We start from the raw sequence: 17,653 nt of genomic DNA on the forward strand, positions 1-17,653 counted from the left end.
TCAACCTACTCTGTCCTTTTGGCTAGATAACTTGTTAATTATAGTACAATAAAAGTGAAATCTTTTAAGACTTTGTTACAATAAAATCTTCAACATATTGTAAACAAAGGAATAACGTCTCTAATAATCATAGTCAAAATATTTGACAAATTAATTGCAGTCTCAATATTTCCTACAGTGTTCCTCAACTATTCTATTCAAATTCTATTTCAAACATTCAATTCCATTTTTCATAACCTAATATCTTGAATTGATTTTAATATATGTGGCTTGTGCACAACATAATATGACTAATAGCAGGACAACAATGATGAACAGTATAACTAATAGGCCTAAATAATCATCTATACTATATAAACCTCAGCAAATCCCACATTTTTCATAATTTGAAGATTTTCAAAACTTATTTCAGACTTGAACAACATCCGTGTTGGCTAACTTTAAGTGATAATCTTACCAGCAGTGGTTTCTTTGGCTGCAGCTCTTTCCCTGAGACTCGGAGTCTCTTCCAGTTTCTCAGGTTCTTGAGGTTGGTCCCTCTCCCCCTCCTCTGTTTTAGATGATCGACCCCTGCGTGGTGTTTTGACTTCCACAACCTTCTCCTGATCCGTTTCCTCAAGATAAAAAAATAAATAAATAAAAGAGTCTATGAGAAAATAAATTATGAGCAAACACATACAGATCTCTAATAAAAACATTGTTTTTTTTATGCATGATTGTCATTTCCACAGTGTTGTTTGTGTTTATAAAATGGTTTTAAAAGCCAAAACAAGAACACTCAAGCAACAATTTTGCATTCAACAACATGTTTATATGTGATAGAAGTGATATTATATTTTAAAAAAGCCTATATTTACCTCAGCAGACGGTTGCTCTTTACTTTCCTTTTCTTTCTTCTCATCACCTGATCAGTTACGAGAACACAAGTGAACACATTGTTTTATAAAATGTATAATAATTTTTCAAAACTCATTCCAAAAGGCAGATAAGATGCTGGAGAGGAGCTGTTTGGTGGAATCAGTTCATCCATAAATGGTTGATGTGTTAATGTGTGTTCAATTTGAAATTTCATAAATCTAAAACTGTTGTCACAAACTTGGACAATCTTTGAATCTTGAAATTTGCAGTGGAAAGAAAATTTGAGCTACTGTACCAGATTCCTTCACTGCTGCAACTTTCTGAATGGACAGCTTTCGTTTACGTCTTCCTCTTCCCTCCGTCTTCTCTTCCTACATGACAAAAAGGTGTTAGCACAGAAGGTAGGGTAACGCATCAGCACCTACATTTATAATACATAGTACATGAAAAAACTGTTTGGTGTTATGCAAGGACATCAAAGAACACAAATCAAGTGCCACTGGACATGGTTGAAGATACCTGAAGACATCTCGCCTCCCATCTGATACTTCTTTAAGTATCTTCAACCATGTCCAGTGTTCTTTTACCTTCCTAGGGTAACTATGACCTGGATGACTGAGAATCTTCACAAACATCTTGTTTGGTGTTACCTTTTCTGACAGGTCTGATCCCTTCTCGTCTTCCTGGCTGTCTGTGCTGGAGACATTACCTTAAAAATACATGCAAACAGCAATGACTAAGATTAACTGAGAAAGTACTGGAGTCTTCAGGGAAGGAATCAGAAACAACACAACATAAAAATCAGTATTCTGTTCCAGTTTTAGCTTCGTGAATGTGCATTAAGCTCTTAATACCACATATAAAGGATTTCAATTGTCACTCTTAAGATTATACTGCAGTGAAATGAGAAATATAACAGCAACAATTGAGGAAAATCACAACATGAAGTCACATGACTTATAATATAATAATAATAATAATCCTTATTTGTAGAGCACTTTTCAAAAACAAGTTACAAAGTGCTTTAACAAGTGTAAAGAATAATACAAAAAAGATAAAAGACTTACTGATTTGTTTGACTAGTTTGGACGGACTCTCGGGTCCACTCTGGCTGATCTCCTCAGTTTTCCCCAGGACATTGTTTTCCACCTGAACATAATGTGTAAAGATGCACAGATCAACAAAAGGAGGAGAATACATACGCAGACAGGTATAGATCAGATAAAAACCATTAAATAACACAGGGTGCAAAGGTTACAGATTGTTTACATCTGAAAAAAGTTAGCATGCCGGAGATTGAAAACACCTACAGTTTGAGGATCACTCTTCTCTGCTGCGAATGTTTCCTCCTCCACTGTCTTACTCTCAGCTTCACCTAGTGGTGAAAAGAAGTAGGGTTAAAGATATTGCCTATTTTACATTTTGATGAATTCACTTCAAAATGTCCACCAGATGCAATTACAGTATTTAGAAAGATTTGAAAAAAAACAAGTTAGATAAAAGCCTTACTATTATCCAAGTCCATCGTGGCCTGGTTGTCGACAGCTAGCACTTCCTCTGGCTATTGTATGAGAGAGTTTAAAATTTTAGTGAAAATTTTAATAACATTTAAAATGTGTAAACCATGAGTGGTAGCTCACCTCGGGGCTTGCCTTTGTGTCTGTAACATCTGGCTCACTTTGCTCTAAAGTGAAATAAGATTCTAAAGTTAAGAGTCAGAAAGAAAACGAAACAAACCCCTCTTCTTCTTTTCAACCAAAATGTTTTCAAGCACTCGCCTTGTTTACTGGACGTTTCTGACACTTGTTCAGTGGTATCAGAAACATCTGAGCTTTCCCCTGTGGTTCCTCTGACCTCTTCTGTTTCAGACACAACGACAGTATCAGCAGCTGAAATATTGTAGAAAGTTATTTAGCAAAGGAGCACCATGAGGTTGATGCACAGATGATGCCTGGTCAAGAAAAATAAAAAAAGTCTTTCATCAAACTAATCACAAGAAACAGTTGCAGAGATCAAAACACGAGAAGCAAGATTTGAATTTAAGCTAAAATAGGAGATTAAAACGTTTACCTTCCTCACCAGCTGCTGCAATATATTCATCTGGCTGTGTTTCAGGAGCAATTTCTGCACACTTCGCTTCGTTCACATCTAAAGGAGCCTTACATTCATTCAAGGTAGTGTCATCCTCCTTTGTAGAAAAATAACACCTTAGAAAATGACACTCCCACGACATTTTCCATTTGTTTAAAGTATAATTTTGAAAGAAGCTTACAGTGAGGAGTGAACAGTCCAGAAGGGCTAAATAAAACAGGACATTTAATTTTACAAACGCTTGCTGTTGTTTTTTTACCTGTGGAGTTAGCGACTCTGACATCTCCACCCTTGCCACATCACACATTTCTTTCTCTGAATTTCCAGACACATCTATAAGAGAGATACATATTTCTATTTAGGGAAACATTCTGACATGTTTAGGTTTTCTGCCATTACGGTTTTTCACTTACATGCAGGGTTTGGTTCTTCATCAACAAGCTCAGCAGTTTGTTGAGATATAATTGGTGACGGTTCAGTGGCTGTAAACTCAGTTTCAGCAGCTGTTTGCACATCCATTGGAGGATGCTGCTCTTCTTGTTCAGCTGCACTAGTGTCCATCAGTTGTGGGGCAGTCTGAATCACATCTGGCTCTGCCCTGGCATCTTGGCAAATTAAGGTGGAGGACACTGTGCTGTCAGGATCCATGGAGAGCAGAGTCAGAGCTGCTTCTTTCATCTTCATGTCAGCGTCCTGAATAGACTCGGGTGTCGCGTCCTCTCGACTGCTCTCAGGTGGAAGCCTCGCCTCTGCTGAGGTGCAAACATCCATGAGAGTCAACAGAGCGTCTGCCTCCGCCGGTACAGCTGGCATCTCGCTGAGCCGTGACTCTGTTTCGCCTTCGGGTGGCTCAGGGGTGATATCGCTTAAAGCGTCGCAGGTGTCGTCTGAGAAGGAGGTGGTGACGGTGGTTGTGACTGGGTCAGAGTCTGTGCTTGTGTCTTGGAGAAGAGAGCGTTTCTTTGGCTGCTCCTCTGCGTCAAGACTCGGTGAGGAAACTGAAGACTTTGAAGATTTATCAGACATTTCCAATTTTTCTTCCCTTTGTGCTTTTTTCTCTTCTTGGCTATCGTCTTTCTTTTCTGGGACTTTATCCTTCCTCTCCAGTTTTTTCTTAGCACTCTTAATTTCTGATTTGTCATGGAGAGGTTCCTCTGAGACTTTCCGTTGTTCCTTTGCATTTCCCTCTTTTTTCTTTTCTTTTGTTGTCTCAGGTTTGCTGACAGATGCACCTCCTGTACTCTGAACTTTATTATCTGTCTTGGATAACAATAGTGTCTTAGTTTCATCTTTGGATTTTGATTTAGATTTTTCCACAATTCTTCCTTTATCTGTTGGCTTGACCCTTTTGGGATCTTTGTCAATTTCAGAGCAGGACTTGCCTGACTTCTGGAGGTCTTGATCTGCTTTAGTCTTCTCCTTCTCGCCGTCTTTACTATCTGTTTTAGATTTGGGTTTGTCTCCTGGCCTTTCCTCAGTGTGGCTCCTTGACCTTTTCAGGACTTCCTTGGAGTGTTTATCTTTCTTCTTGCTGCTGTCAGACCCGGGCTCCATGTCAGACCGATCCTCAGAAGAGCCGGCAGAATCAGGGCGGAGCAGCTGCTTGAAATCACTTTTAACCAAAGTTCTCTCTCCTTTGGCCTTTTCCTTTTCTTTGCTCTTATCCTTATCTTTGTCCTTTTCCCTAATTTTGTCCTTCTCTGCTTTGACAGTCTCCATTGATGGGGCTTTTGCTTTCTTGACAGTAGCATCTTTAGGACTCTCTTCTACCAGTCCATCTGACATGGCCAACTTTCCTTCTCTCGTGGTTCCTGACGTTTTCTTCTCACTTTTAATTTTAGGCTTTTTCTCGCCTCTCTCTTCAGAAGACACTTTAACAGCAGCACCTTCCTTCTGTTGAGGTTCATCTGCCTGATGTTCTGATTTTTTCTCCTGCTTTAGTTTGAGCTTGGCACGTTCATCTGACAAGCTGCGTTCCTTCTCTTTGCGTTCTTTAGAGTGTAATTCTTTACGGGACAACCTATCAAATTTTCCAACTGAACGCTGTTTGAGAGCCTCTTGGGAACCTTGCTCCAACTCCAGGATGAAGGAGTGTGTCCGGCCTTTGTCAGACAGTTTTTTGGCTTCACTGGAATCTTCTGAGACACTGCCACTCATCCTTCTGTGCCTCTCATCAGACGATGCCGATTCTGACAGATTTCTTATAAATTTTTGTTGTGGAGTCTTTGAGGATGTAGATTTCACCTCCTAATTTTGAAAAAACAAAACACAAAAATGCTTGTTACAACTCATCACTCCAAGGACAAACCTGTTACTGGTGGTTTTATTCACGACAGCTTTCACATACCGCTTTCTTAGATCCCTCTATGTCTCCTCTCTTTTTGCTCGAAACATCTCCCTCTTTCCTGAAGAGTGAAATTGATGAATGCATTTATAATGTGTACATAGCAAAAATACCTAAAACATTTCATAGTATTCAGCAGCTGCTGTATGAAAATGCATCTGGGATTTTAAGACATACCTAGAGTCCAGCTTCCTCTTCCTGTTAAGGGCCATTTTTTTCTCCAGAACTTTCCTTTCTTTGCGAGCCTCTTTGGCTCTGGGGCCCTCCAGCCCAGCAGAGTCTCCACTCTTCTGTTTTTTGTGATCTGTGGAGGAAACAAAGCCCAGTAAATCACAGTTAAGAGCACACAAAGCTATTTTGAGGATGCATTAGATTTTTTAAGATGGGATTAATGACAACATGCAGCCCGACTAAACAAACTAGACATCAGACACTGCTATTTACAGACGTGACATAACGAGGGAACACGTTTAAAAAGAACATTTAGACACAATTAATTAAGAAACGTGAGTACACATTGCAGTAGTTTTAACACAATGCAACCCAAACATCTTGTGGAAATTTAGAAGCTATTATGCTTAAAATCAAACAGGTTTGAAATAAACGTGATTGTCCCCAATGGGCCAAAGAGTCCACAGCAGAACATTACATATTTACAAGTAAAACGTATACTAGTCTTATCTTATAGAAACATTTTTGGTCACTGTACTCCTAGTGCCTAATGTCGTGTAACATGTCCCCAGTCTTACAGGATGCATTGGGGAGGAACATGAATAAATACCGGAAGAGGTAAGATACATGGGATGAAAAGAAAAAAAGAAACCAAATTGTCCACAACTGTGAAAAGTACTTGACAGCAGGCAAGCACACACATGACAGACAGAAATACCTTGCTCTTCAGCCTGCGCTGCTTTTTGTTTGCGCTTCTCTTCCATTCGCTCTCTGTTCTGTTGTCTATTGAGCAGCCTTTCCTCTTTGTCCTTTGCCTGTGAGAACACAGTTAAAGACAGAAACCAATAATCAAAACAACAGACCATAAAAAAGTTTGTGAGCAACTCATTTGCCTTTGATTTAGCTATAAGCAGAATTAAACCAAAGATGATGTTGCTGTACATTTAATGTTAACAATAATCCAACTCACCGCAGATCTCCGGCGTTCTTCCACTGTGATTTCATCATCCGAGTCGCTATAGTAACGAGAGTAGAGGAAGGGCTTGTGAACGTAGGCCTTGCGGCGTGGTTTGCGATCATCTTCTCCTGTGTTTCCACTGGCTTGCTTCTTTTCTGCTATCTCATCTTGATCTTGTGTCAGAAAAACACACATAGGAAAACATTACAATCCAACACAGAGATACAGTTCCCTCCAAAAGTATTGGAACGGTAAGGCAAATTCCTTTGCTTTTGTTGTTCACTGAAGACCTTTGGGTTTAAGATCAAAAGATGAGTATGTGAGTTCAGAATTTCAGCTTTTATTTCCTGGTATTATATTATATTGTGTAGTAGTTCAAACTTTTCAAATTTTGTTTAAAAATACAGGCAAGAATAAAAAGTCGAGACCATCTGGTGGAAGCTCCCCCTCTTCAGAGGAATCTGACAGCAGCTGCTCGTCTTCACTTTCACCCTCGAATGACGACAGGTCGCTAGTGTGGACTGAGCTCACTGTGATGTCGCTCAGGCCATCCAGGTCAGAGTCCTCCAAGAAGTATTCTGCAGGAAGACACATCAGTATTTAAACACAAGTTTTTCTTTCCTTTACTCGATTTAAAATCACTACTTAAAAGTCAGCGTTGTGGTTTTCAAACATGCATGACTCTCACACACATATTCTGATCTGGTGTTTAAATCATTATGATAAATTGTTACTAAGCTAACAGAAAAGTAAATATTGTCATTTGATATCATCCATTTACAAATCCACCTGTAATTGTGATTTAAGTGAAATACAGTAACCTGAATATGTATTACCTTAGATTTACCAATATTTGCACTATACATGTCCCATCTGGATAAAGTCAGGGCATTAATAATTTTTAGTTCTGCAATAGACATTTATTTTCTTCATCTATTAACCTGTCAATTCATCAATGAATTCATTGTTGAATTGTCTATACTATAAATATATTTTAAAAAAGTCTGAAAATTGTTAAAATATGGCCATCTCAATTTTCCAATGTTCACATTGCTTGTTTTGTACAACCAATGGTACAAACCCTAAAGATATTACATTTACCATTACATAAAACTGAGAAAAGCAGTAAATCCTTACATTTTTAAAGATGGGTCCAGAGAGTGCTTATCATTTTTGCTTCAACAATTCATTTTCTGTCACTTGACTACTATTCAATTAATCATTTCTGCATGCTTTTTATATATATATATATATATATATATATATATATATATATATATATATATATATATATATATATATATATATATATTTTATTTTTTATTTATTTATTTGTGAGTGCAGGTTACGCTGCTCTAAAACTGAAAACACATACAGAGCTTACAGCTCACCTTCCTTTATCCTCTCTCTGGCTTTCTGCTTGGCCTGACTTGAAGTTTTCAGCAGATCATCTTCCTGCTTCTCCTCTGTGGGCTTTCCAGTTGTTTTGCTGGCAGCTTTATCTTTCTCCTCCTCTGTCTGCTCCTGAGCTCCCGACTCCTCCTCTTCCATCTTCACCTCCTCTAATAACCCCTCTTTTCCCAGATCCATCTGGTCCTGCGTGTCCTCTGTTTTCACTTCTAATGCCAGGACCTCTGATGCCAGCTCCTCTGCCTCTTCCAGTGGCTTCCCGTCATGGGGGCTGTCTCCATCCTCATCAACACTCATGTCCTGCTCGCCCTCCTCCACCAGCTGCATGGGCTCATTGTAAGCTTGGCATTTACGCCCTTTATCTGCGCCTGAGCTGGCCCTGACGCTGGCTTCCTGGTTGAGAGAGGTTATGGTGTCCAGGATGGACATGGCGTCGCTGGCGGAAGTGGTAGCTGGAGCAGAAGACAAGGCTGTAAAAATGACAGATGCTGTTTAATTTAACATTGAGGAGAAAGTCACCATTCTGGTTGCACCTCTTTCACATGACACTCATAGTGCAAGGTCAGCTACAAAGCAGCTTTCCTGATCAGCTTTATCAAGGTGCACTAGGTTAGTTCACCAAGGCAGAACGAGTTTCAGATACTTTGCTCCTTTTAAATTTAATGAACTGCCCTCAAGCTAAATTCTCTCATTCCTCATGGAGATCTCAAAGTTTGACTATCTGATGTTTTTATGACTCTAATAGTTTTTATGAATTATATTTTGTCACTTCATGATTAGTTGTTTGGCTTCATCTGTGTTGTTCTTGTACACTGGTTGTGTGGCTGACTATGTATGAATCTTGTTCTTAGATCTCTCATGAAAAAGAGATTTTGAACTCAATGAGAGTACCTCATTAAATTAAGTTATTAATTGCTTACTGATATGTTCAAAATGTCATGTCAGCAGTGTGTAAATCTGAATCCTCACTGTGCTCTGAGAGGCAGCCCCCAAGCCATACATTACATACATCATAAACTTTACTAGAAAGGAGAAGTGAACTAATGCTTCAACTTAATTTAAGGCAGCTTTCCATTTTTAAAGGAATAGTTCAACACTTTGGGAGGTAGGTTTATTCACTTTCTTTCTGAGTTAGATGAGAAAGCAAATAAGCATGTTTCCAAAAATTTGGAACTTAAAGAATTAGTGGAAATTCAAACAAGGAAATGGCTGCTATTGTCTGCAGATCAGTAGATATCAGCCATAAGCAGATGCCTGCATGCTGACATCCATATGAAGGTTTAGTGGTCAAAATCATCACAATAAACACCAAACATGGCTGTCATGGTTAATAAAAGGCTGAAATGCTGTATACCTTGCTCAGGAATGCTGCTCTCTGGTTTGACTTCTATTAAAGGCAGTGGGGCTGGTGGCTCCTCAGAGCAGCTGCCAGGGGACAGAAATTCACGGACCACCCTCTCCACCTGCGGCCTGAAGATATGGTTGATTTTGGGATCCACCACCTGGGCCACGATCCTGTCCACTCCCTGCTCCAGCATCCCAGATCTAAGAGGAACAGTTGGATTTAAATCTGGGTTCTTTGTACATACAACTAGTTATAAAACATCCCAAAGTAAACAAACACAGCAGAGGTTTTTTTAGGTTAAAAAAGTAGGGAATGCTTTCTGATGCCAAACAGAAGAAGGAAAAGAGAGAGATTGCTCTGTTGTCACTTACTGCAGCACGAGTTGTCTGATGTTGTTTCTCAGCTGGTTCTTGTTCAAATGAGGGCTCCATGTGTGGTTAGAAAGGTGATTAGAGACAAAGTTGTCAACTCTTTGTTTCAGGTTCAAGTAAGCTGGCTGTGAGAGAAAAGGCAAGACAATTACGACAGTTGAGAGGCTTTTACCAACAACTGTTGGACATTTTTACTTGATAAAAGTCATAACTGATAATTGGTAAAAGGCTGTCATTGAATCAATAAAGTCAGCTAGTGTTTTGCACGTTTACTTAATACCCCCCATTTAGGACATATAATGAAAGACACTGGTTGAATTACATTCATTCAATTCATTAAACTAGCTTCAGATAGGCAATTCATCACCTTGAGTATTTTAAAAAAAGATATGTTATTGTTGGATGGTCAGGTGACTAAAGTGCATACTGTTTTGGTTCTGTTGTTGTAACAGCAAACTTTGGTCAGCAGCCAAAATGCAAACTTTTACATGCAACACGCAGCCAATATTCATATTGTCCTTTTCCAACTTTCACGTTTGCCTTTTGTTTGTGTCAAAATTGTCAAACACATCAGGATATCAGTAGTCTGTTTATATCAGTTTTGTTTAAAATCATTATATAGGATTACATTTCTTTGTTAATGACTTTTTGGCAAACCAAAGGAATATGTATTTATTCACACAGAGCACCTTTAACACATTAAACATGACTATTTCCTTATGTGGTGTAATAACGATGCTTTATGGTAATTTCTGTAAAGTGACACCTTCATCACATTCACTTCACTTAACTACTCTTGAGGTCAGAAGAAAAGAAAAGGTTGATTTTGAAATGATTATATTATATATAAAACAAGTATGACAATCAATACAATGCGGTAAAAAGTGATAAATTGTCAAATGTGATAGATTAACATCACCTGACCAGTCCTTACCAAGTCACTAAGTTGAATTTGATGCTGCACTAAAAATGAAAGGAAACTAATGAAAATCACTGGTTGCCTCTAAGATAAGAAAAGAAACATCTCTAGCTAAATATTTTAAAAATAATAATTAAATTTCTATTTTCTGGCACCACGGTAATAAAAAAAACAACTGACTTAAGGCTGTGTTTACAATGGGATGTAGCTTTAGTAACTTGAGTCCAACACAGACACCTGCTTTCAATGTTCCCTAAAAATGTGATCAGTTGTCAAAACATCAGGATGTCAGTAGTCTGTCTGGATTTCTGTTATCAGGGGTTTATCAGTCTGTTTAACATCATTATACAAGATTACATGTCTCTGTTTGTGACTTGCATTTTGCCAAACCAAAGGAATATGTATTTGTTCATGCATAGCGAACATGTAAAAGTGTATTTCCTTGTTCGGTGTAATAATGTTTCACCCTCAACAAGCTCACTTGACTTCAATAGTCTTTCAGCAACATTTCAGCAATTATTATATTATATATAAAGCAAGTATGACAATCACAAAGAGGCCCTAAAACAGATTAATTTTGAAATGTGATAGATTAACATCACCTTACCAAGTCGCTAAACTGAATTTGAGGCTGCACTAAAAATGAATGGAAACGAATGAAAATCAATGGCAGCTTTCGAAGTTAAGAAAAAAAACATAAACTCTTACATACATCTAAATAATCATCCAAACTTTTCTCCTATACAATAGTTAATTTTCGGGCACCGCGGTAATAATGAGCAGAGCAAGAGACATAACGCTCTGGGATGTTTTTACAGTGGGGTCTAAGTTAGCTTTGGTAACTTTAGTCCAACACACACACCAGTTATACAACGTACCATAAGTCATTATACACACGAAGATTTGACGTTATGAAGACATTTTCAGCGGTTAACGTTACCTTTGTATCAACGTCTGCCAGGCAGTCCCTCCTGAACTGGTCGAAAAGACCTTGTGTTTTTAAATGACTGACGATCATTGAGACCAGCTGCGGGTCTCCGGGCGGTAAACCAGCCATGTCTGAGTGTAGGTAGCGTTAGCTGATACTCGGTTAATTAAAATGGTAGATAAATACCGGCTGAACATCAGGTAATAGCAGACTTCAACGAACCAGATTTCTGTTATTAATTTCGAAGCAGGTGTGACCCGGAAGGACAGTCCATCCTATGAAAAAAAAACAAAAAAACGACTCGACTAAACCGGAAGAGATTTGGAAACGAGGGCTTCGCTACCAAAATAAAATTTCTTCTTTTTTCCGGCAAAATAAAAATGTGTTAGTAACGCGGGATAAATGGCAGTTAGCGTTAGCTAGTAACATGACCTATTACTTACAAGTTTCTACTTTATTAGATAGCACTTTATTACCTGGCTAAAACTAATTTTTATGAAGGCTGTAATAGTTAGTTTTTGTGGAAACTATTTAACAGATGATAACTTACTATATCATACACTAAGTTACATATATAGATATATATATACAGTTCTATACAGAGAGTTAGTTCACTCCATTTGATATTAAATAGGGTTGACTGAAAGAAGGGAAACACAGTGCAAGATTATGTTCATTTAGCGACCTCTAGCGGCATGAATGCAACAAGAAACATCCACAGTTCCATGAAATGGTATCGAATTGTTTAATGTAATTTGTTCCGAGTATTTGTTTGATTAGGTAGCTACAGAAAACACTGATGGTGCTCAAAACCGAATTAATATGAGTTCCTAACCACATTTGGATCTGCCACGTGGTTTCCGTAACATAACGCCAGCGCCTCTTACATTTATTTTTACGGACAACATAAGCTTTCAGTCAAGAGAAACAACAGTGATCTTTAATAAAATTTGAAAGTAAATGGAAAAGTTATGGCAGCGGTGGGATTCGAACCCACGCCCCCGAAGAGACTGGAGCCTTAATCCAGCGCCTTAGACCGCTCGGCCACGCTACCGTGTGTTACAAATGTAGTCATATAACAATTTGAAGAACATTTCACCCACAGAAGCGTCTACAAGCATATCGACGTAATTTATAAGCAGTAATAATTTATCATGGATGCGATTAAAGAAATTAGTAACTGTCATAGTTTAGAGTATACACGTAGTTCGCGGTTATATTAGGTTCCGTTACACATAGATAAAACGAATGCCACAGCAATAAATCCAATTTATATATTTTATATTTATTTGTCAACTGTATGTTTGTCTACCTGTAGCACCTTATCATCACAGCAAATTCCTCATATGTATAAAACAGTATTTGCCATTTGGTAAATGGTGGTCAGCCTCTGTTATACAGTGTCACAAACTACAGCCTCCAGTTTTAACAAAGACTGAATAATAACCTTTATAAAAGGAAATTTTTATTATTGCAGCATACGTTTTATTAGACTGATGGTTTTAGCTAGGTGTACCTAAACTGGCCAACTGAGTGTATTTGATAACACTGTCCAAAATCATTAGCTCATAATCTTATGATATGCCGTTCAAGTTTGCATGGTATTGAAGAAAAAAAGTCATTACATGTACACAAATCCTTGTATGATATTTATTAGAAATTTAAAGTGTAGCTTGAGGCAAAATAAAACATGCTTTCCATCCCAACACCTCATCTTAAACTATTTGAGAATATACACAGCTTGAGGCAGTCTAACAGTAGTACTTTGGTGTCAACACCGTCAGATACAGAAATCCAAAATATAGCTGGGTCCATTTTTAAAAGTTTTAGAAAAGGGAATGACAATAAAAACACAAAACACCTCTAGACAACATACATCACATAGACATAGTGATATCACACTGTACAATATAAAAAAAGTTGGTATGCATTTATACCCATCATAAAATGTGCCAGAATAATGGCAGTTTAAAGCCCATGGCAGTGGAACCAAAACATGCTGGTCCAGAGTCTGTTGTGAAGGACAGATAAAGCACCCCCACAGTAGGAGGTACACAGGCAGGCTCAGGATTTATTGGTGGGGCAGATGGGGGGTAGGACTCTGCGGGAGTTGGCGCGTACCCACGGGTGGTCAATGACACACTGTAGTGAGAGACGATCGATGGGGTTGTGGCGGAGCAGCTTGGAGATCAGGTCCTTTGCACCATCCGAGATGTTTCTAGGGAACTTTAAATCCACCTGTAAACAGTAACATAACATCCATTAAATCTGAACCATGACAAACAACTATTGCCTGATGCCAGGTGCATAACAAAAACAGTCAGCTCATGGTTTAGTATACTACAGGGTTCAAGGATTGAAACACTAAAGAATTTGATTATCAGTTAATCATTCCCAAGACCATGACTCAGAAGCATAGATGTGGACAACCAGGATAAGCTCCATGCTGACCACTGTTACTGTTAATTTGCAAATGGCTTTTATATATTAGACACCCAACACCAACCTTCATAATTCTTTTGTATGTTTCTGAATGGCTGGCAGTTTCAAAAGGTGGGTTGCCGACCAAGCATTCATAGCAGAGGACCCCGATGCACCACAGGTCGACCTTCTCAGTGTGAGTGTGACCCTCAATCATCTCTGGAGGGAGGTAATCCAGTGTCCCGCACATTGTACGACGTCTGAATGGGTTTAAAAGAAAGAGTTGAGCAGGGAAAGCAGAGAAGCAGCAACAAGCAGATTTGTGTGACATGATACCGCAGTATTGAGCAGCTGGTCTGTTGACTAATGGATTGTGGTTCCTCACCTTAGAGAAGGTGCATGGACAGACCAACCAAAATCAGCAATTTTCAGCTCTCCACGATAGCCGAGAAGCAGATTCTCTGGTTTGATGTCTCGATGAATCACTTTCCTCTCATGGCAGTACAGCAGTGCATCGGATATCTCCTCCATGTACTGGAAATGTAAAAGAGGTTGGCATCACAACAAGATTCTAACACTTAAATATAAACTATTCAAGATCATTAAAACAAGATCTTAAAAGTCCAGTAGTCAAACTGCCCTTCTAACACAGGATACAGAGAGAATTTGCAAATGACTCTCCAAAAACTTACAAACTATATTTACTGACTAAAACAATAATAGCACAAACGAAAAGCTCTGTTTTTAAAAGCCAGTATCTTACCGTGGCAGTACGATTTTCATCAAATCTTCCACATCTCTGCAGCTCCTTGTACATTTCACCACGTGGGGCGTACTCAAGCACCAAAAACACCCTCTTTCGGTCATGGAAATAATTGTAGAAGCGTAAAATGTTGGGGTGCCTGCAAAACAGAAATACATTTTAAGTTAGTATGTTCATAGCCTAAGGCAAGCCGTTTTAGATTTGCAATAAATTGTACTAAACATTTCCAATACTGCACGGTCCATCAAAAACTTTGAGTGCAGTTATGTTCTTCTCTAATATGCACTAAAGGCTCCGGACAAACAACGTACTACTGTTTTTAGTTAGCTCAAAATGTATCTAACCTATAAATAATTATTGTGAGCGTTTGATAAGTGTTCCTGTAATCAGACGGTAGCAAATATCCTGCAAGGAAGTTGTACTGTGGGACAATTTTCCCATATTTAAGCCCATCAAGTACTCCTTAGTTTGAGGAAGACAAATATATTGTTGAGATTATGAAAATGCTTTTCCAAGATACTCACTTGAGATGTGCCTGAATCTCAATCTCCCTCCTGAGTTGATGCTCCACACACTCCTTTTCCATCTGTGACTTGAACAACACCTTCAGTGCCACGACGGATTGCAGCTTCTTCACCCTTGCGAGGTAGACATTACCAAATTTGCCCTTCCCCAGTGGACGACCAATGTCAAAGTCATCGATAGTGATTTTCCTGAGGAAGTTACAAAGATGGATATTGTCATGTTAACCATTCAAATTGTAGAGGCAATCACTTGATGTTTGAAAGCATTACAAAAAAACTGAACTGAAAACCAACAAACAACTCAAGAACTACAAAGGGAAAGGGTTGCAACGTTATGAGATTTTCAGGTACTACCAAATACTGGTACTGATAAAAAAATAACTGGAGTGACAAGGGGGCCGATTAGTACAAGCGTACTAGGCGATGTGTCAGCAGTGCACATGTAGACCTGAACATTTTGCTAGGAGAGCTAACACTGCATTTTGTGTCACAAAGTTAAGCAACAATGCTGAATTTCACATAAAATAAAAACAGTCCCAAACAGTGAGGAATACAGCTTATTCATTGTACACTGGTATTGGATCAGTACTCTGCATTGGCCGATACTCAATGCCCAGATATTGTGGCTGAAAAAGTAGTATCAATGCATCCCTATTAATTTTAAATGTACTGTAACCTTGTAACCAAAATGCTCACAAGACCTGACTAAACTTACTTGAAACTTTAATTTACTTCTTTAATTTTTTTATAAATGACATGCGTGTAAAAACTCTCCCTTTTGAAAAATTAATAAAAGATGCACATGTGCATGTTAGATTCTCCTTCTGGTTGCATTTCCCCGCCTAATACCATGGATAAGCAAATGTCTATACTATAATGTGAATTTTAAATACTGTGAAGCTGGTATACTGCCGCAACCCTACAAGGTAATATACTTACTTTGATGCTGAACTGGAGGATGACCCAACACACTCTCTCCCAGGGCCTAAAAAGGATAATACAATCAAAACATGTACATTTCTTGAGGTATCTGTTGTCTGTATGCAAGCAGGGTAATTTTACCTGTGATGGCACTTCTGTCCATCTCTGCTCGTGGCTTCACCTGAACACGCTGTGGGCCTGCCACCATACTAGGGGTTGTGAACTGATATTCAGAAGCAAACACAGTATTAGGAAGTTTGCAGTATGTTTTTTGTTAAGCCAATACTACTTTCAAATATTTTCATAATACCAGCATTCTGATTATACAATTTGGTAGTACAGTTGCTGGTAATCAAATATATACTTTTAAAAAAAACAAATATTACATCTTACCGGTCTCTGAAAACCCCTGGGCTCATAGTTTTCCTTATTCTGTAAACATAAACAAGCTTGCATTAACTTACAGTGTATTTTCCTGATACTCATTTTCAGCTTTGAGTTTTGCTTGTTAATTTAAGACAATGCTTAAACAATGCACAGCATTTTATTGGTAGTGACGTTCACTGAAGGCTATATTAGGGCTTAGCAGAAACATCTTTCAGTATAATGCAATCTACAACAATAAAAACTATTAGAATCAAAGACATAATCTCTGAGCCCCAAAAACGTATGTTATCTGCACTGTTGCAATAAATTGCATTAGACTGTGTTCCTTTTGGCCTAGTATTTCAGTGTACATTTCTAATACCATATTGTCAAAAGATCTGCTATGTATGGTATTATGGGGGAAAATGGAGTAGTCTGTAGCGTTAACAATTGAGTCGTAATTATTTTACTAACTTTTAATGTTTATTAATAGGTAACAAAATACCATTTGTTAATTAAACCAACTATACTTTAACACCAAAAGATTTTCATGTTTTTTATTTTCAGACTTGTATCATCTACATCAAGTACCTGCAAGTGCTTGTTGTTCGTGCAGTAAGCAAGGTTACTTATGCTCCATCTAAAAACTAACGTTACAAAAGGTCCAGTAAATTAGGCTACTGTTTGCGTAACGTTAGACTAACGTTGGTAACGTTACCCTTGCCTCATGTTGGCAGTCTGAACAGCACATGTTAATATATATAATTTGCTGTGTGTACGTGGTAAACTGCCTGTTATTATTTTAACACAAGATAACGTGTCATTATGCTAAGTTAGCTTAAGAAGGTAACGTTAGCAAACCCAACGCTAACGTTAGCTAACGTTTACAATCTGTATCAACTTAAGCAATATTACATTAAGTTCATTGTGCTCATCTTTTGCATAATCTTATTTCGATATAAAACACAACAAAACTTACCTGCATCGTACTGAAGAACTGTATTATGAACGTTTTAGCGAAGAAAGCCCAGGCTTTACTATTAAAAACTTCCTCAGCCGCCAACGATTTCAAAATGCTACCCCTCACGAATCTGATTGGTCGGTATGATACACACAGAATGCTCCCATTGGTCAGAATTGTTGAAAAAGAAAGCGTGGGATTGGTGTACACTGACGCTTGTCAGCCGTCGACCTGCCCTCACTTCCTATGAATGCTCGTTCATCCGGGTAATCTACGGTCTTCAGTACCAACACTACTGTTTT

At 38.3% G+C, this 17,653-nt stretch overlaps 2 protein-coding genes, 1 long non-coding RNA gene and 1 other non-coding gene across 5 annotated transcripts in view; 1 reads left to right on the plus strand and 3 right to left on the minus strand.

The window, feature by feature from the left end:
- Positions 1–9,083, plus strand: part of LOC123957144 — a 46,880-nt gene extending 37,797 nt beyond the window's left edge. Inside the window, exons 3-4 of the long non-coding RNA XR_006821743.1 lie at positions 6,830–6,977; positions 8,007–9,083. This is a non-coding gene — a long non-coding RNA (uncharacterized LOC123957144). The remainder of the gene's footprint in view (positions 1–6,829; positions 6,978–8,006) is intronic.
- bod1l1 (biorientation of chromosomes in cell division 1-like 1) overlaps positions 1–11,653 on the minus strand; it is a 19,373-nt gene extending 7,720 nt beyond the window's left edge. Inside the window, exons 1-21 of one of the 2 annotated variants that reach the window (XM_046029734.1) lie at positions 11,408–11,653; positions 9,549–9,673; positions 9,187–9,377; positions 7,814–8,302; positions 6,851–7,000; positions 6,435–6,595; positions 6,183–6,279; positions 5,471–5,597; positions 5,297–5,354; positions 3,363–5,196; positions 3,209–3,282; positions 2,929–3,046; positions 2,637–2,717; positions 2,499–2,542; positions 2,368–2,419; positions 2,169–2,233; positions 1,926–2,007; positions 1,509–1,567; positions 1,154–1,229; positions 858–904; positions 458–614 (exon numbers count right to left, since the gene is read on the minus strand). In XM_046029734.1, coding sequence (XP_045885690.1) covers positions 458–614; positions 858–904; positions 1,154–1,229; positions 1,509–1,567; positions 1,926–2,007; positions 2,169–2,233; positions 2,368–2,419; positions 2,499–2,542; positions 2,637–2,717; positions 2,929–3,046; positions 3,209–3,282; positions 3,363–5,196; positions 5,297–5,354; positions 5,471–5,597; positions 6,183–6,279; positions 6,435–6,595; positions 6,851–7,000; positions 7,814–8,302; positions 9,187–9,377; positions 9,549–9,673; positions 11,408–11,524 — 4,204 coding nt within the window. In that variant the 5' untranslated portion in view covers positions 11,525–11,653. Of the gene's footprint in view, positions 1–457; positions 615–857; positions 905–1,153; positions 1,230–1,508; positions 1,568–1,925; positions 2,008–2,168; positions 2,234–2,367; positions 2,420–2,498; positions 2,543–2,636; positions 2,748–2,928; positions 3,047–3,208; positions 3,283–3,362; positions 5,197–5,296; positions 5,355–5,470; positions 5,598–6,182; positions 6,280–6,434; positions 6,596–6,850; positions 7,001–7,813; positions 8,303–9,186; positions 9,378–9,548; positions 9,674–11,407 lie in introns of both variants that reach the window. The other variant, XM_046029733.1, reaches the window with a different exon arrangement.
- Positions 11,654–12,367: 714 nt separating this feature from the next.
- trnal-aag lies at positions 12,368–12,449 on the minus strand. Its single transcript has one exon. It is a non-coding gene; the product is annotated as a tRNA-Leu (tRNA).
- Positions 12,450–13,031: 582 nt separating this feature from the next.
- aurkb (aurora kinase B) lies at positions 13,032–17,492 on the minus strand. Its single transcript, XM_046030560.1, has 9 exons — positions 17,370–17,492; positions 16,418–16,456; positions 16,166–16,247; positions 16,043–16,088; positions 15,104–15,292; positions 14,580–14,718; positions 14,202–14,350; positions 13,902–14,076; positions 13,032–13,633 (listed from the first exon to the last, which is right to left on the minus strand). The coding sequence occupies exons 1-9, from the start codon at positions 17,373–17,375 to the stop codon at positions 13,460–13,462; spliced, it is 999 nt and encodes a 332-aa protein (XP_045886516.1). The 5' UTR covers positions 17,376–17,492; the 3' UTR covers positions 13,032–13,459.
- Positions 17,493–17,653: the final 161 nt, after the last annotated feature.

This window comes from Micropterus dolomieu, linkage group LG19, assembly GCF_021292245.1.
Source record: "Micropterus dolomieu isolate WLL.071019.BEF.003 ecotype Adirondacks linkage group LG19, ASM2129224v1, whole genome shotgun sequence".
NCBI classification, from domain to species: Eukaryota; Metazoa; Chordata; class Actinopteri; order Centrarchiformes; family Centrarchidae; genus Micropterus; species Micropterus dolomieu.